Below are 20897 nucleotides of genomic sequence, written 5' to 3' on the forward strand. Positions count from 1 at the left end.
TGCTTTTTTTTAAATCTCAGGCTTTTGAACCCCTGATCACAGGAGAACTTTTCCTGGCAAACTACATAGTAGGTTACAAGAGCACAATTAAATATAAAACATCAGAGTTCTTTGTGTAGATAACTACTTAAGACAGGTCTAAACAGTAAATGTGATCGATTTGTTCTCCTACTGCCATGTTCAAATGCTATATACCATCTCACATCACACTCAAATCTGGACAGGGACTGTCTAATTAAGAACCACAGCAGATTTTACATCTTGGGCTAAGTAATAAAGTTATGATAAGAGCATTTATAAAACAGTCTTGACAGGGAATAGGCTGTATTCATTTTAACATGTCAGACTTGCAACTCTTACTTTTTGATGCCTTATATTACAAACTGAATCCCTCTCAGTATTGAGATGTTTCATCAAACCAGAATACCATCAAACTCAACAGCAGCAGGACATCTGCCCTCAAAAAGATTCCAATTTAATAACCTTGAAATATAATATTTTTGCTGCAATAATGCCACTAAATATAAGTTACCTTTTCAAGACCTGGGTGAGATGCAAGATTTTCAACAACGAATAATCATAAAAAGCCCTTTGCACGTGAAATGATTAATGAGTTGCTATTAATGGGGAAGGGTGCCTGGACCCAAAACGTTAACTCTGATTTCTTTTCATAGATGCTGCCAGACCTGCTGAGTGTTTCCTGCAATTTTTGTTTTTGTTTCTGACTTACAGCATCCAAAGTCCTTCCAGTTTTTATTTGCTATTAATGAAGAATGAGTTCTGAGAGCCAGTTGCTCCACATGGCAAGGTATTGGAAGTGGTCAGACAGAGGAAAAGCAGCCTGTCACCTACTTGGTAAAAACAATGACTGCAGATGCTGGAAACCAGTTGCTGGATCAGTGGTGCTGGAAGAGCACAGCAATTCAGGCAGCATCCGAAGACAGGTAAAATCGACGTTTTGGGCAAAAGCCCTTCATCAGGAATAAAGGCAGAGAGCCTGAAGCATGGAGAGATAAGCTAGAGGAGGGTGGGGGTGGGGATAGAGTAGCATAGAGTACAATAGGTCAGTGGGGGAGGAGATGAAGGTGATAGGTCAGGGAGGAGAGGGTGGAGTGGATAGGTGGAAAAGGAGCTGGGCAGGTCGGACAAGTCCGGACAAGTCAAGGGGACAGTGTTGAGCTGGAGGTTAGAAACTAGGATGAGGTGGGGGAAGGGGAAATGAGGAAGCTGTTGAAGTCCACATTGATGCCCTAGGGTTGAAGTGTTCCGAGGCGGAAGATGAAGCGTTCTTCTTCCATGCGTCTGGTGGTGAGAGAGCGGCGGTGGAGGAGGCCCAGCACCTCCATGTCCTCGGCAGAGTGGGAGGGGGAGTTGAAATGTTGGGCCATGGGGCAGTTTGGTTGATTGGTGCGGGTGTCTCGGAGATGTTCCCTAAAGCACTCTGCTAGGAGGCGCCCAGTCTCCCCAATGTAGAGGAGACCGCATCGGGAGCAATGGATACAATAAATGATATTAGTGGATACCTGGATTACACCTCTTCCCACCCTATCTCTTGCAAAAATGCCATCCCGTATTCCCAATTCCTCCGCCTCCGCCGTATCTGCTCCCAGGAGGACCAGTTCCACCATAGAACACACCAGATGGCCTCCTTCTTTAGAGACCGCAATTTCCCTTCCCACGTGGTTAAAGATGCCCTCCAACGCATCTCGTCCACATCCCGCACCTCCGCCCTCAGACCCAACCCCTCCAACCGCAACAAGGACAGAATGCCCCTGGTGCTCACCTTCCACCATACCAACCTTCGCATAAACCAAATCATCCGCCGACATTTCCGCCACCTCCAAAAAGACCCCACCACCAGGGATATATTTCCCTCCCCACCCCTCTCCGCCTTCCGCAAAGACCGTTCCCTCCGTGACTACCTGGTCAGGTCCACGTCCCCCTATGACCCACCCTCCCATCCTGGCACTTTCCCCTGCCACCGCAGGAACTGTAAAACCTGTGCCCACAACTCCTCCCTCACCTCCATCCAAGGTCCTATAGGAGCCTTCCACATCCATCAAAGTTTTACCTGCAAATCCACTAATATCATTTATTGTATCCGTTGCTCCCGATGCGGTCTCCTCTACATTGGGGAGACTGGGCGCCTCCTAGCAGTGCGCTTTAGGGAACGTCTCCGAGACACCCGCACCAATCAACCAAACCGCCCCGTGGCCCAACATTTCAACTCCCCCTCCCACTCTGCCGAGGATATGGAGGTCCTGGGCCTCCACCACCGCCGCTCCCTCACCACCAGACGCATGGAAGAAGAACGTCTCACCTTCCGCCTCGGAACACTTCAACCCCAGGGCATCAATGTGGATTTCAACAGCTTCCTCATTTCCCCTTCCCCCACCTCATCCTAGTTTCTAACGTCCGGATTTGTCCGACCTGTCCGGCTCCTTTTCCACCTATCCACTCCACCCTCTCCTCCCTGACCTATCACCTTCATCTTCTCGCCCACTGACCTATTGTACTCTATGCTACTCTATCCCCACCCCCACCCTCCTCTAGCTTATCTCTCCACGCTTCAGGCTCTCTGCCTTTATTCCTGATGAAGGGCTTTTGCCCGAAACGTCGATTTTGCCTGTCACCTACTTGTCAGGTCTCTGCTCCTAAGGTGATGACCAAGGTTTGAAAGAGCCTGTCTCGGTGGGGAGACCTGGCTGAGGTGTTGCTGAGGGTATCAGTTCAGGAAGGCCGACGTTCAGCTGCCCATGTCAAATTACTCTAGCTTTGTCCACAAAGGCAGGGCATGCCAAAAAACACCACGGTAGGACACTCCACAAATCAGAAGGCTTTAAGACGGCCAGGATCAAGTGAGAAAGGATCATCACAGAGGGCAAGTTATTTTGATCTTGTTCCAAGCAAGATCTTCAGGACTAGATTCCTCCTTTCACAGCAAGGGCCTACCATGGGTGCAGTGATTATAATAAGGTCAGCCAGGTGGACCTCATAGAATAGGAGGTCCCTGATTGGGTCTGTTATTCTGGTCTGACAGATAAGAACAGGGATGTCAGATATCCTGTTCACTCTGAGAGCTGGCTCTGAGGGAGCTGGATCAGTGTCAAGGACTCTCCACATGTAAATCAAGGCTGATTTGGTGATGGGATATTGGCCCGTGTGGAGCTGTTTCAGTGGGAAAGACCTATTTTGTGAGTGCCATATTCAGGAGCACTACAACTATCTAACATCCTGAGCAGGAATACAGGAAAGAATGAAATCACCTTGATTACGTCTTGAATTGTGAGAAAACAGCAGCATAAAATATTTGGATAAAATAGACAAATAACTTTGAGAATTTGATTATTTGGTTTTCCCATAGGCAAAGTTTCTTTTTAAATAAAAACATGATTAAATTTTAGCCGCATGAGGTTGCTGCCACAAATCCAAGCATATTCACCTGAGTAGATGAAAATTTCTGAATGTTTTAAACTTAGATCCATCTCAATTCAATGACATATTTTCCCAGGCTATAGTTAAGCTTCACTTTCCCTTAACCATCAGCATGGCAGTGACAGCAATGACATTTAGAGCTTTGTTGCTTCCCTCCTATTACACACTTGTGTACAAACTACTTCACATATTTCAAAGGTCAAGAGTTAAACTCTGCAGATTTGATATCTGCCAGTGTTACAATCAATCAACACTTGTTCCCAGCAAAGAATCCAGCCATCTGCAAAACCACTACAAGGTGGTCATGTTTTAATGTAAATCATATTTGTTTTGAACTGGGAGATAATTTCTCTGCTATGGACACCCCTCCTCTTGCTTTCTGTGCATTTGAGGTTCGCTCCTGGTACAAACAAGTGACTTTTAATTTAAAACAACGTTCTGCAGATACTGGAGGTCGGAAACAAAAAGTGAAATTACTGAAGAAATTCAGCAGATCTGGCAGCATCTGTAGGAAGAAAGTGCAGTTAGCATTTCGAAGCCGGTGACTCTTCATTAGAACTGTTTTTATTTGCTTCGTGAGTGAAATGACAACCAGTCAAACCAAATTGAGCAAGAGCTGCTCAGAAAGCAGAATTCACACACATTTACTGTCGGAGTAATGGGTCTTTTGTAAATCATGTATAATTACATGTACATTAAAGTCATTTCAAAAGTCTCACTGAGAACAAAATACTGGAAGCTTAAACATTGACCAGAAGTATTAAAGCTATTGCTTTCTCCAAAGACACCATCTTCACTTATGCGTTCTCAGCATTCTCTGTTCTAATCTCAAAGCTCAAATACTGGTCAGCCTGTAGGCACCAGTGTACCAAGTCTGTAGGCACTTGCATATTGCGCCTGTAGGCACTGGTGTACTGAGCCAGTAGGTGCGAACATATCGCCGTATAACCAAGTAATTTACGTAGACATCTGTAGCATTGTATCAGTCTCCTGTGGTCACTCTCCAACATCCAAAGAGTTAAAGACTGGCATGGACTTGGAAAATTCATATTGGAGAGTTTCTCCATGAGCCCACACTGACTGGACACCATACCAAAGGAACTATTACCCCAGATGCAGACTCATCTACATACCCACGGTCCTAGAAAGGATGGTGAGCGGAAGCTACAAGCCCAATGACAGAGCTGGCAACTCTCGAGCCTTAGCAGTCCCTGCAGGAGATATGAGAGTTGGAAAACATTGGAATTAAAAATTTCACAGTGTGTTGGAGCAGAGGGGTGACTCCTCCAGCAACAAATTAAAGCTGAGAGTGAGGTCTTTGGAGGATGGAGCTTTCAGCTCAAATAATTCACAGCCTTTCATAGAGGGAAGCACCTCCATGGAGGCCAATTCTGGCACGAAACCAGTCCACCAATGGCAAATCATCACCAACTCTTTGGGACTTTCAATATTAAATTGGCCTTCTGCCTTCGATCAACAGATCCACATCCCAGCTTACCCCACCCCACCTCCCCCCCCCCCCCCCCCCCCCCACACACACACACACACACACATATACCCGCACACATGCTCTCTCTCTCTCTCTCTCTCTCAGTAAAATGTTGGGTGAAAAGTCCCATTCCCTAATAGAGCAGTATACTGGCATCCATATCCAGATGGGTGGCAGACAATTTAATCCTCACCCTGGCCCAGTTTCCCACTCACGTTTGCTTTGAATAATATCTTTGGTCTTGACATACACTGTGCAAAGCAACAAATCAACTTGGTAATTTTTAATTTCACTGGTGTGGTATAAATATTGAATAGGCAAGATGTGAAATTTTGCACAAAACTTCTTAAGGCGTGGTTGTTTTTCACAACTCACTTAAAACCCTGTTTCCAGGTTTCATTGAATGGCTCGTCAAAGAGAGCAACACCAAAGGATGAATGTCATCTGGTTGACTGGTGTCTGCTCTTCACGCCTGTGAATTTAATTCAAATTCCCACCAGAGCATAGAATCCATTTTGAGATACCATAACTGAATTGTGTGCATCAACAGCAATAAGAACAATGAAACATTCAGACAGAAAGATTTACACAGCTATAGCACAATTTATGACTCCCAATTAAGTGGATTCACTGTTGCATTGTGAACAGCTAATTGAGAATTTGAACAGCAGCTCACACAGCAGTTGCAGAGTTGAACTTCATACTGAACCTAAATGGCTCACACAGACTCAGACACTGAGCCACACTAACTCTGAGACTGACCAACACACTAAGCCAGACACTGGGCCTGGCATAATCATGGACAGTGGTACACACAAACTCAAGACTCAGCTCACAGCACATCTTTAGACTGTGGGAGGAAACCGGAGCACACAGTGGAAACCCACACAGACACGGGGAGAACGTGCAAACTCCACACAGACAGTGCACTGATCCACACAGAAACTGGGACACTGACCCACACAGAGACCGGGACACTGACCCACACAGAGACCGGGACACAGACCTACACAGACACTAGGACACTGACCCACAAAGAGACCGGGCCACTGACCCACACAGAGAACAGGACACTGACCCACACAGAGACCAGGACACTGACCCAAAAAGAGACCGGGACACTGACCCACACAGACACAGGGACACTGACCCACAAAGAGAACAGGACACTGACCTACACAGACACCAGGACACTGACCCCCACAGAGACCAGGACACTGACCCCCACAGAGACCAGGACACTGACCCCCACAGAGACTGGGACACTGACCCCCACAGAGACCAGGACACTGACCCCCACAGAGACCAGGACACTGACCCCCACAGAGACTGGGACACTGACCTACACAGAGACCAGGAGACTAACCCACAGAGAGACCGGGACACTGACCCACACAGAGACCGGGACACTGACCCACACAGACACCGGGTCACTGACCCACACAGACACCTGGACACTGACCCAAAAAGAGACCGGGACACTGACCCAAAAAGAGACCGGGACACTGACCCACACAGACACCAGGACACTGACCCAAAAAGAGACCAGGACACTGACCCACACAGACACAGGGACACTGACCCACACAGAAACCGGGACACTGACCCACACAGAAACCGGGACACTGACCTGCACAGAGACCGTGGCACTGACCCACACAGAGACTGGGACACTGACCCACACAGAGACTGGGACACTGACCCACACAGAGACTGGGACACTGACCCACAAAGTGACCGGGACACTGACCCACAAAGTGACCGGGACACTGACCTACACAGAGACTGGGACACTGAAACCCACAGAGATCAGAATACGGGCCCACACAGAGACCGGGACACTGACCACACAGAGACCAGGACACTGACCACACAGAGACCGGGACACTGACCCCCACAGAGACCAGAATTCAGGCCCACAGAGAGACCAGGACACTGACCCACAAAGAGACCAGGACACTGACCCACACACAGACCGGGACACTGACCTACACAGAGACCGGGACACTGACCCAAAATGAGACCAGGACACTGACCCAAAATGAGACCAGGACACTAACCGACACAGACACCTGGACACTGACCCAAAAAGAGACCGGGACACTGACCCACACAGACACCAGGACACTGAACCAAAGAGAGACCGGGACACTGACCCACACAGACACAGGGACACTGAACCACACAGAGACCGGGACACTGACCCACACAGACACAGGGACACTGACCCACACAGACACAGGGACACTGACCCACACAGACACCGGGACACTGACCCACACAGACACAGGGACACTGACCCACACAGAGACCGGGACACTGACCCACAAAGAGAACAGGACACTGACCCCCACAGACTCCAGGACACTGACCCACACAGATACCAGGACATTGACCCCCACAGACACCGGGACACTGACCCACAAAGGGACCAGGACACTGACCCAAAAAGAGACCGGGACACTGACCCACAAAGAGACCAGGACACTGACCCACACACAGTCCGGGACACTGACCCAAAATGAGACCAGGACACTGACCCATAAACACCAGGACACTAACCGACACAGACACCTGGATACTGACCCACACAGAGACCGGGACACTGACCCACAAAGAGACCGGGACACTGACCCACACAGAGACCGGGACACTGACCCACACAGAGACCGGGACACTGACCCACACAGAGACAGGGACACTGACCTACACAGAAACAGGGACACTGACCCACAAAGAGAACAGGACACTGGCCCACACAGAGACCGGGACACTGACCTACAGAGAGACCGGGACACTGACCCACAGAGAGACCGGGGCACTGACCTACACAGAGACCGCGACACTGACCCACACAGAGACCGGGACACTGACCCACACAGACACCAGGACACTGGCCCACACAGAGACCGGGACACTGACCTACACAGATACAGGGACACTGACCCACAAAGAGAACAGGACACTGACCTACCCAGACACCAGGACACTGACCCAAAAAGAGACCGGGACACTGACCCACACAGACACCGGGACACTGACCTACAGAGAGACCGGGACACTGACCTACAGAGAGACCGGGGCACTGACCTACACAGAGACCGCGACACTGACCTACACAGAGACTGGGACACTGACCCACACAGACACCAGGACACTGGCCCACACAGAGACTGGGACACTGACCAAACAATGTCCAGGACACTGACCCACACAGAGATGGGGGCACTGACCCACAAAGAGACCAGGGCACTGACCCACACAGAGACTGGGACACTGACCCACACACAGACCAGGACACTAGTCCACACAGAGACTGGGACACTAGCCCACACAGAGACCGGGACACTGGCCCACTCACAAACTGGGGCACTGACCCACACAGAGACCAGGACACTGACCCACACACAAACCGGGACACTGACCCACACAAAGACCAGGACATTGACCCAGATACAGACGAGGACACTGACTCACATACAGACCAGGACACTGACCCACACACAGAACAGAACACTGACCACACACAGAACAGAACACTGACCTACACAGAGACCGGGACACTGACCCACACACAGTCCGGGACACTGACCCAAAATGAGACCAGGACACTAACCGACACAGACACCTGGACACTGACCCAAAAAGAGACCGGGACACTGACCCACACAGACACCTGGACACTGACCCACACAGACACTGGGACACTGACCCAAAAAGAGACCGGGACACTGACCCACACAGACACCAGGACACTGAACCAAAAAGAGACCGGGACACTGACCCACACAGACACAGGGACACTGAACCACATAGAGACCGGGACACTGACCCACACAGACACAGGGACACTGACCCACACAGAGACTGGGACACTGACCCACACAGACACCGGGACACTGACCCACACAGAGACCGGGACACTGACCCAAAAAGACACAGGGACAGGGACACTGACCCACACAGAGACCGGGACACTGACCCACAAAGAGAACAGGACACTGACCCCCACAGACACCGGGACACTGACCCCCACAGACACCAGGACACTGACCCACAAAGGGACCGGGACACTGACCCAAAAAGAGACCGGGACACTGACCCAAAAAGAGACCGGGACACTGACCCACACACAGTCCGGGACACTGACCCAAAATGAGACCAGAACACTGACCCATAAACACCAGGACACTAACCGACACAGAGACCGGGACACTGACCTACCCAGACACCAAAGCACTGACCCAAAAAGAGACCGGGACACTGACCCACACAGACACCGGGACACTGACCTACAGAGAGACCGGGACACTGACCCAGAGAGAGACCGGGGCACTGACCTACACAGAGACCGGGACACTGACCCACACAGACACCAGGACACTGGCCCACACAGAGACTGGGACACTGACCAAACAATGTCCAGGACACTGACCCACACAGAGATGGGGGCACTGACCCACAAAGAGACCAGGGCACTGACCCACACAGAGACTGGGACACTGACCCACACACAGACCAGGACACTAGCCCACACACAGACCAGGACACTAGCCCACACAGAGACCGAGACACTGGCCCACTCACAAACTGGGACACTGACCCACACAGAGACCAGGACACTGACCCACACACAAACCGGGACACTGACCCACACAAAGACCAGGACATTGACCCAGATACAGACGAGGACACTGACTCACATACAGACCAGGACACTGACCCACACACAGAACAGAACACTGACCACACACAGAACTGGACACTGACCTACACAGAGACCGGGACACTGACCCACACACAGTCCGGGACACTGACCCAAAATGAGACCAGGACACTAACCGACACAGACACCTGGACACTGACCCACACAGAGACCGGGACACTGACCCACACAGACACCTGGACACTGACCCAAAAAGAGACTGGGACACTGACCCACACAGACACCAGGACACTGAACCAAAAAGAGACCGGGACACTGACCCACACAGACACCGGGACACTGACCCACACAGACACCGGGACACTGACCCACACAGAGAACAGGACACTGACCCCCACAGACACCAGGACACTGACCCAGATACAGATGAGGACACTGACTCACACAAGCTTTTGTACACTACCTTACAGATAGAACTAAACTCTGACTCACATGTTTAAATACAACCTGTTCATCCATATGTTGGCCAAATTGCTGAATTGTGACACCCAACAACCCAGGTACACATTATAAAGTCTGTATTCTTTTTTTTATTTTTGCATCCTTGTTTGTGGACTGAGGGAAAGGAATATTTCAAAAACCAAGCCATAGGTAAAAAATTAAAAGGATGTTACCAAACAAGTGCTGTTTACACTGCTGTTTGTTCAAGCAGTGGGAGAGATTACTCCAGATGAGGTAAAGCCAGGGGCGATGTCCAAGGTGGGTTTTGGTCAGCAATGTTTGCTGATCAGTCTGTGGAATGCTGACTGGTTGTCCATGGCAAAGGCCTTCTGCCTGTTAACAAGTATGTGATTGGTGCCTGGGAGATGAACAGATTGTGAGTATGAATCTTTGTTCAGGAGCCAATAGGACTCGGAGAAGGGAGGTGCTGTCCTGTTGTCTGCAGTAAAAAGAAACACCTCAAGCCTGACAAAAGCCAGATTCTTTTCCCCTCATCAGTTGTAGTAAGTCATGGCTCTTAACCAAAAGGTCAGAGACTTTCAAGATGTGAACTATTCACCCTACGCCTTCTGAAAGCAAGTGAAAGTATCTGGAGAAGGAAGATGGAGGAGCAACGAGTCCTGCCAAACCAAAAGGATCACTTCTACACAGTGGCTCAGTGGTTAGCACTGCTGCCTCACAGCAACAGGGACCCAGGTTTGATTCTACTCATGGGTGACCGTCTGTGCAGAGTTTGCATGTTTTCCCCGTGTCTGCATGGCTTTCCACCTGGTACTCTGGTTTCTTCCCACAGTCCAAAGATGTGCAGGTTAGGCTGGATTGGCCATGCTAAGTTACCCATAGTGTCCAGGAATGTGCTGGCCAGGCGCATTAGCCGTGGGAAACACAGGGTTACAGAAATGGGATATGGGTGCTGGTCTAAGTGGGATGCTCTTTATAGGGTCGGTGTGAAATTGTGGGCTGAATGGCCTGTTTCCATACTGTAGGAATTCTATGGAATTCTGTGGTCAGGTATCATTGAAATTCTCAGCTTTCCTTCTGCCCATAACACCCATTCCCTTAGTGTCAGCCTAGATGTGTGTGTGTGTGTCTGTGAGTGTGTGTGTCTGTGAGTATGTGTGTGTGTGTAGAGGGAACTTTGCAATAGAATTAGAGTCCTAACTCGTAGAGATTTATGTAAATAATTCATAATTATTTATCTGTAGCTAGAATCAATTTATTCATAGTAAATATTGATCATTGTTTTCCAGTCGCCTGGGCCATGCTTTCTGTCAAGATGGGTCTGAAAAATAGTAACATTTTTAAATACTTTACTTCTGTGGCAATTCCAGAAGTAGGTGGGTTTGATTTTCATCTTGCTACCCCAGAGAGGAATAACAATATTGTTTTGAAACATTTAGTATCTAGAAAGTGTAGTTTGTCTTGTTGCTCTAATTAGCATTTCACCTGATCAGGACCAATAATGAAAAGCAAAGGTCATTTTCTGTGCAACCCTATTGATTACAGGCAGAACCTGTCTGTTTAGTTAATTCAAGGGAATGAGAAGATAGATGAGTCCTTGACCAAGCACTAAATTGTTTTTCAAGGACCTGAAAATTTCAAGAATTTGTACTTGTTCAAAGCCCATCTGTGTTTTTTCTCTCTTGTAGGTAGCTACTCAAACATTTACGAAATGATGTCCAGAACGCAAGTGCCTTCTGCACGAGCCCCTGCAAGCCAGCTCCAGCCCGGGAACTAGCCCACCTCTGCCCATTCCTGTTTCATTGCTCATTGCATGTTCATCTTTACAGTTGCACACAGTGTATTCAGAGAGAAACACTGCACAACTTCTCCATGTATTAACTGCCTGAACGTTTGATTTTTATGGAAATATTTTGCTAAAGTCTTGGATTTTCTTCACTTTTACAAAAAGTAAATGCTCCATATCTGCACTAAAATAATTTACTGTGGGTGAGGGAGCAACTTTTTTACAAAAACTCTCTTCAGTGTAATTAGTTGAGTCTTCTGTGGTTTTAATTTGCATTTACCTTGGCTAGAAATATTTGCTGCTTTTAAAAAAAAGTTTATTTAATCTGCTTAAAGTAAAATATAATATTTGGTTTGTGAGGCTGGCATTTGTCTATTATTGACTGCACATTGCAAAAGAGTCTGTTTGCAGACAATGACATTGACATATTGAGACAATATCAAGTCAAATGTGACCTTCAAAGGTTGGGCCAATTTGCAGTATTCCAAGCTCTGGCTGTACCATCACATGTAGGAAATGGTTTGAAGAGAAGGCAATGGATTTCACAAACAAGCTTGGCTATTTGGGCTATCTAGCCAATTCTTCCATAGAAATTCAGGGCACCAATATTCCAGCATCCATCCATGGCAAATTGGTTTACCCGTGATATACTGCTCATAAGACCATCCCAAATATACTTATTCATTGCATAATGAGCTGTTTGCCTTTTAATAGTTTCTAAACATCTTCAGCTTATTTTATTTTCTGATTTAATTCTGAAACACGCTATGGATAACCTTCATGATGAAGTGCTTATGCCTGAAACATCCTACAACTCCCTGTATAACAGAACTGTGGAAATACCTTTACCACATAAACTGCAGTAGTTCAAGAAAAGGTGGTAACCTTAAAGTTAGAGAGCCAATGGGAAGCCCTCTAGCACCAAAGGAGCTGTGTTATCATTACAGATAACGCAGAGACTAACGCCACTAATACCATAGGGAGCCCTGCAGACCAAGAGGAATATTCACAACAGTCGCTCTCTGATCAATGGCCTTCATGGACCTTTTCATTGACTTAAACTACCTGTGGCAGATAATGATTCCATCCCAATCCAACCATCCTGAAAACGGTTTCATGGTTGGGATGGTCTCTGCAAAGCGGTGCTCCAGCTGTCAGACTGAAATTATTTTCCCACTTTCAAACTGGGCACAAAATGCGTTCTATGACAGTTGCCAATCACTTGGTTAATTCCAGATCAATAATCCTTGACCAACGCTCGTGAACTGATCCACAGTCACCTGATATATTAATCAGAGTCTAGAATAGAGCAGTGCTGGAAAAGCACAGCAGGTCAGGCAGCATCCGAGGAGCAGGAAAATTGACGTTTCGGGCAAAAGCCCTTCATCAGGAAACATCAATTTTCCTGCTCCTCGGGTGCTGCCTGACCTGCTGTGCTTTTCCAGCACCACTCTAATCTAGACTCTGGTTTCCAGCATCTGCAGTCCTCACCTTTGCCTGATATATTAATCAGGCAAAAAGAAACTTCAGAGAGAATTACACATTAACGCTTGGTATTTATGATGATTAACTAAAACAAAAGATCAAACTGTCGTGACTGTTCATCCAATCGGACAGTCTTGGATCTCTCCCCAGCCTCTTTGGATTACCAGCTTCCTCTAATAATGGAGACAATCCAGAATGCACGCAGGCTCTTCAAAAGGCAGAGCGTCAGAATGGCTCAGGAAGGAATCATGATATCCACAAGCTTGCAAATCATTCACAACAACTACAGTATGCCTCCACCATTGGTGTGGGTATTCTACACATAATTTTGTTTTGCCACAAAGTAATCAAAGGCAGCAGGGTCATCAAATCCAATTCCCTCAGCCTACTCTTTGATCTGAAGCAGAGTTGTCCAATTTCATGTTAAAAGGTATCATCTCCATAAAATCTGTGAAGTTGGAGTGGGCAGCAAAGTTCAATTGATACCTGATTTTACAGAAACTGCATGCTAAGACAACACCATGTTTCCCTGTATAATAATGGCAAAGCATGTATACCACAAACTGTTTCCTTTTAGTCTGTCACACTTTGAGGCCTTATGCAGAGCACTCAGCCATCAAGGCAGCTTTATCTCAATGACACCAACCAAAGTGGGATGAACCTACTAATCCCATGTTTTTAGCACGTTGTCATGCTCAGAGAGAACAAAGTTGGACAAGCAGATATGTAACAATGTTGGCTTATCTCTTTTCAATGCTCCCCATGTGAGTGTAAAAGTCAGTGAATTTATATTAACATGTGTGTTCCAAATTTCCAATAGTTTGCGCTTTGAAGCACTGGGTAATGATGGAGTAAAACTGCATGAGGGAAGTTACAGGAAACCTTCTGCCTTTGTAGCTGTAAAAATCCTGATAACTGAGAGTGAACGGTGAGCGGTTTAATGGCTTCCTTCTGTAGTGTAACATTCTATGACTTTATGGTAATAGGTGAAGACCTTTTCCAACTGAAGAACAAGGACCATCTCATTTCAGTTGTCCCTTATCGCGTCATTCAGTCACTGACATATATTCAGAACATGATTGTTCGATTATTGCAATATCAGTATTAGTTAAAGGATCACTTTCATTAATTTTCCTTCTTTTTCTATACGAATCACCCCAATGGAAATCAGGAACTTATGCTTCTGAATAATTACGCTTTACTTCCACTAAATTGCATTTTCAATGTAGTTCTCATACATTTTGTAAAGAATGTTTTTAAGTTGGCAATCAAACAGCTGCCCTCTGAGCTTATGAAGTCAGGATATGAGTCACAGAAATGACTTAATTTTCTTTGGTTTTTCACTTACTATTCCATATTTATAAGATAAATTACACCATATGGAATATCAACACTATGGTACTCTTTTTCTTTAAAAGTAAAGATGAGGTGTAGTTTGCAAAGAGTGGAGTATGCTTCTCCTGTTCAGCCACATTATATAATGCTAACAGTATGTGATAACCCCTACAAAATCCAGAGAAATCACTAACCAATTTCCTTGTGGAGCTCATTAAGTATAAGCTCCCTTAGCAACAGGCAATGGCCTGCCCGGCTAGAATTCATAATCTGAGCCCTTCATAAAGTATATCTAGACGGCAATCCTGTGGTGCAGTGGTAGTGTCCCTGCCTGTTAAACAGGAGGTCTGGGCTCATGTCCCACCTGCTCTTTTGCTATGTAATAACATCGCTGAGCAGGTTGATTAGGGAAAAATAGATTAAATTACAAACAATAAAAGCACACCCAGGGATGGGTCTGCAGAACTGTCTGTCCCAGCCTGGGACTAGCCTATGTACACCTTGACTCTATTTTAGTTCAACAATAAATGATGTTCCTTTCAAGTTGGGCTTACTGAGTTAGCAGACAGTGTTCGAGGTATTTTGTATGTTTAGTCATTCTTGCTATCTTTCGTGCCTGGTAAAAAGGACATTATAATTTGTTCATTGGTTTGTCACAAGTTAAACAAAGAAACAGTCTTCTGCTCATCTGTACCCACAGGTCTGGATGCAAGCTCAGTAATGTCTCAACAGAGAGTTGAGAAATGCATGAAACAAACACAAAGACATGACATAACATTGTTGAATGTTCGAACTGGAATTCTTGAAAAAGGCTGTAACAAGGTTTAAGTGTAAAGTTACACATGTATTGTGCAAATCACATGTCAATCACACCATTACAAAATACTGAGCAAAGGCAAATGGTTTCTCTGTGAAGTCTCCTACCATAGCAAGAGGTACAATCTTTGTAATGTCCCTCTGACTGACGTGCAGCTCTGACACAGCTTTGTCCTGGTCTATCTGGGAGGTCCTGCCGGGGTACTCCACTTGCCACATGATTCGACGAGTCACCGACAAACTGCTGAAGTTATCCATTTCAAAGTCCATCTGCATGATCTCATAAGATGCACCATCAACTCTGTAAAGAACATTGATTCATTAGGCTCTAAAATGATTTCTGATTAAATATCTTTGCATCAATAAAAACAGATCTACTCAGCACCTCAAGAGTTGCCTTTTTTCAGTGTTTCCAAGGTCAAAAGTAAAAACAAAGCAACATTAGTTTTTCTTTTTAGAATTTAACTTGGTCTAAAGCAGATGGTTCATTAACTTTTATCCCACTTTTAGGTGCCCTGATTACAGTAAAAATAATGTAAAATGGAGCACTCATTCAGAGGCACACATTCAGGTGGGTAGCTCAGTGGTTAGCATTGCTGCCTCGTTGCCCCAGGGATCTAGGTTCAATTCCAGCCTCGCACGACTGTCTGTGAAATTTACACGTTCTCCCCATGTCTGCGTGAGTTTCTTCCCACAGTCCAAAGATTAGATTAGATTAGATTAGATTAGATTAGATTACAGTGTGGAAACAGGCCCTTCGGCCCAACAAGTCCACACCGACCCGCCGAAGCGAAACCCACCCACACCCCTACATTTACCCCTTACATAACACTACGGGCAATTTAGGATGGCCCATTCACCTAGCCTGCACATCTTTGGACTGTGGGAGGAAACCGGAGCACCCGGAGGAAACCCACGCAGACACGGGGAGAACGTGCAAACTCCACACAGTCAGTCGCCTGAGTCGGGAATTGAACCCGGGTCTCTGGCGCTGCGAGGCAGCAGTGCTAACCACTGTGCCACCGTGCCGCCCAGATGTGCAGGTTAGGTGAATTGGCCAAGCTAAATTGCCCACAGTGTTCAGGGATAAGTAGGTTAGGTGCATTAGTCAGGGATAAATTTAGAATAATAGGGTAGGGGAACGGGTATGGGTGGGTTTCTCTTTGGAGGGTCAGTGTGGACTTATTGGGCCGAAGGGCCTGTTTCCATACTGAAGGAATTCTATGATACTGACCCTTAATAGGCACAGAAGAACAATAAGAAATGAAGCTCATGTTGTTGAACTGTATGAATATTTGACCACAGAAGAGCTTGGTAAACTTTGGGAATGCTAGCTCCACATCTGACCAGCCCCTCCTGATTGTTGTGCAAGAGAATACCAAATGTTTTTTCTGTATCGAGAGTGTAAGCCATCACTAAACAAAAGATTTAGCCTGTCCAGAAGGAATTTGCAAAGTAGTTCGTCAAGGTCCACACAGCTTGCCTCACTGGCAAGGAAGTATGATTTGAATAAAACTACTGCGTTAAGCAAAATAAATCACACCCACATAATTATCAAAAGAAGTAAAAGCAGAGTACTGCGAATATTGGAAATCCAAAACAAACACAGAGAATGCTGGAGAAACTCAGCAGATTTGGCAGAATCGGTGGAGAGAGAAACAGAGTAAATGTTTCGAGTCTGGTTCGACTCTTCTTCAGAATAAACAAAACGAACAAAAATAAAACAAGTTTGACAACAACAATGATGAATGCCCAGAAAGGCATGAACATTTTGCATGGTTGTGTCAAAGATACAATTACTTTCTGAAGCAGAGTAGAGGACCAGGACCGTGTTACTCCACACTGACTGCACATCCCCTTAAAAAAAGTGACCCAGTCAATACCTACCCCACAACAAACATCACGAAAACAGATTATCTGGATATTGATATTTTAAGAGCTTTGTTGTGTGTAAATTGCCTGTTCCATTTCCTACATTACAACATTGATTACATTTCCAAAGTGCTTTATTCGCTATAAAGTGTTTTGGAACATTCTTAGTTAGTGAACTGCATACTGTAAATTCCAGTCCTTAAATAACTAAGCAGTTTGATCTTCAAACATATAAGACATATTCTGTTCTTTTAATTAAGTTAAATAAGCAATTTAAACTTTGTGAGAGAAATATAAAATCTCTCCCACCTAACAAATGCCATTGATAACGTCTTTAATCTTCACAACTTTAATCTTCATGATATTTGTTAAAGCATAATGGAGTAGTTTTTCATCTTGACCACTCAGGTCTTGCCTGTTGATTGGACTTACAATGGCGCTTACAAAACCCCACAGATTGTTCATCCATTCATTTAAATAGGAAGAAAATCAGCAAGTTTATGTAGAAACCCAGGATGATCCATTTAAATGCTTTCTTATGTGAATAAAATCCCAATGATGAAAATCTGCAGAATTTCACGGCTTTGATAAATCCAGTGATTCACGGTAAATCATTCTTCATGACAAAAATATTTTACATTAAAAGAATCTGAGCTTCAAATTACAGTACACATTCAACTTAGCCACCACATTCATGTTCTAGCAATCAGCTGATTTGGGATTGGAAGCACAAATTGCCCTTTCCATGTGCTGTGGTTATTATTAATGGTCAACTAATCTGGCTGGCAACTGGGCATTCTCCTTTTAAAGGTTTAGCCTTACAAAAAACACTAGGATTATGCAGGTTGACATTCAGGCAGGTCTCAGAGATAGGGGCACAAGGAATCATAGCCATACAGACTGCAGAGCAGAGGTTAACTCTGACTGCTTTACATGCACAACATCAATCAAAGCTGGTGGATTATTTATTAGCAACATCAGGTTTGCAATTTGGACCTAAAGGGAAGGCAGTTTGTCAACACAAAAAGAAGGAGGGCTGTTGGTTAGGAAATTCCAGATGTTGAACATTTAACAAAGAATTTGTGAAAGCTGTTGAACACCACTAAATACACAGCTCAACATTACAGTTATATCATTTACTAATAGTTTATAATGCATTAATGCTACATAAGTCAATGATGTATGATGTATTAATGGCCTAACCGAAAGAAAGAAGCAGAAAATAAATTGGAAAACATTCAGTCATTAATTAAATAATCTTGGTATCCAAAGGTGAGTGGCAGCACTTGACTAAGTGTGCCATCAAAGAGCCTTATCAAAACTGCAGTCAATAGGAATCAGGGGAAAGATTACCATTAATTAGAGATATGGAGCACAATGGAAGGTGGCTGTGATTAATGGAGCCCAATCACCTCAGCGTGAGGAAATCCCTGTAGGAATTCCTTAGGGTACTGTCCTGGTTGCAACCATATTGCCTGTTTCATTGGATGGGGCTGATATTGAGGGTGATACCAATTGATTATGACAGAATGTAGGTAAGTTATCAGCACAGCCAGGTCAGTGACAGGTAGAATTACATACAGAGAATTGTGAGGTGCTACATTTTGGAAGAAATAAAGGGGCAGGTCGTTTGGACTAAATGGCCAAGCTCTAAGCCAACATGCCGAGATTTTAAAAAATTTAAGAGTCTATGTGCATAGATGTTTCAAGATCCCAGCACGCATTGAGAGATTGATTAGCACTAATGAAACTTAGGCTTCACAAGTCGAGGTATTGAATACAGAAGCAGAGAAGAGATGCCCAACCTCTTAAATCACTATATAGGCCACAACTGGATTATTTCAGTAAGTTTTGGTTACCGCACATAGGAAAGATGGAATCTTGATAGGAAATTGACCAGAATAGTTCCAAAGATGAGGCATTTTAGCTATAAAATTAGGTTGGAGAAGCTGTACTGTCCTTGTAAAGCTAAGGTGCTTGAAATACACTTTTATGGAACTGAATGAGATTACAGCCCGAGGGTTCACTCCCCATTCAGCAGCACTGAGTCAATTCTAGCTGGGCAAACCTGGCCGGGAGGAAAACACACCACATGGGATCAAGGTTGGGTGGGTGAAAGTGGGAGGCATGGCGGGCTACTTTGGAAAGAGCTCAGAAGCTACCTATTGCAGAGGTGGACTAGGTGAAAGGCCAGTCTTGCTGCAATGGCATTTATGATCGAAGCTGTGACAGAAAATTGATTAAAATTTAAAGTAAAGCACCTTACCCTCACACTTCATAGCCTCATCTCCCTCTGCCCCATCCATGTCAACTTATGCAAAGCTCATGGCCCCCACTAATGCTCACATGGCACCACACACACATCATGCCATAGTATGACTCTTTATCCACATCTATAGTCCCTATACCCTCCTTGCCACGTCAGACCACCAATGGTTCCTCACACCTGCCGACGCTACTACTCCATACAGCATGAGAAGAGGGTGCTGATTAGTTGGGCTATTGGTGGCACGGAATGCAACAGGAACAGCTAACCGTCAATCGTGTTTATCAGATGAGGCAGTCCGACTCTGATTGCTCAAGGTGTTGTCATTGGAATTGCAGAAGTGATTGGAGTCTCCATGACCCTTTTCCCAGTGAAAAGATGCAATCTATGAGCGAGTTTCTCTTCACAACATAAAATAATATATAGGTAGCTTTTTAGAAAATGTAAGTGCAATATACCATGAGCCCAACTGATAATCTTAAATTGGTTTTCATTCTTAGCACTGCCTGGATTTTTTTTTAGTGAATGTTATCCAATAGCAGCATCAGATCTATTGTTGGGCATGGTGTTCTGAGGCTTCAAATCATAAGCTGATAAAATGTGATCAAGAGAAAAAGCTTTGACTCCATGTTGCTTTTAGCAATAATTAAGCTCTACTACCAAGGGATTATTTATTTTCCAACTCATGCCAATCAACTACCACCCTTTGCCTTTACATTTGCCATGCCAACTTATTGAGTGTTCACATGAGCAGGTACCAGGACCGATGCTGAGAGAAGACAACGTTATTACTGTCTACTGATGAATTCACTTTTTAAAAAAAATTACTACATTTAGCTTCCTTTGCTCTTTTAAGGTATGCTTGCCTTCATGGGTCAGGGTAACAATATCCAATTTGACAAGTCATGCTGCAGCTTTACAAGAATTTAGTTAGGCTACATTTGGAGTATTGTGTGCAGTTCTGGTCACCACACTATAGGAAGGATGTAGAAGCTTTGAGGAGGGTACAGAAGTGGTTTACCAGGATATTCCCTGGATTGGAATGTATTAATCATAACGAGAGGTTGGACAAACATGGATTGCTTTCACTCGAGTGTAGGAGGCTGAGAGGCAACTGATAGAAGCATATAAAATTATGAGAGGCATGGAGGGGGTGGATAGTCAGAGACTTTTTCCCAGGATGGAAATGGCAAATACAATAGGGCACAGGGTGGGTGAGAGAGGGGTATGTTTAAAACAGATATGCATTACATACAGAAGAAGACTACGCTATTAGATAACCTTT

General features: G+C 45.4%; 1 protein-coding gene across 3 annotated transcripts in view; it reads right to left on the reverse strand.

Annotated features, from left to right (window-relative positions):
• LOC122562703 (transmembrane protein 132D-like) overlaps nt 1-20897 on the reverse strand; it is a 1133444-nt gene that overhangs the window by 392884 nt on the left and 719663 nt on the right. For all 3 annotated transcript variants that reach the window (XM_088000065.1, XM_043715795.2, XM_088000066.1), the window contains one exon: nt 15583-15775. In XM_088000065.1, coding sequence (XP_087856191.1) covers nt 15583-15775 — 193 coding nt within the window. The remainder of the gene's footprint in view (nt 1-15582; nt 15776-20897) is intronic.

This window comes from Chiloscyllium plagiosum, unplaced genomic scaffold (genome assembly GCF_037043375.1).
Source record: "Chiloscyllium plagiosum isolate Xiang-an unplaced genomic scaffold, Cpla_swu_hap1 HiC_scaffold_24, whole genome shotgun sequence".
In the NCBI taxonomy this organism is placed as follows: domain Eukaryota; kingdom Metazoa; phylum Chordata; class Chondrichthyes; order Orectolobiformes; family Hemiscylliidae; genus Chiloscyllium; species Chiloscyllium plagiosum.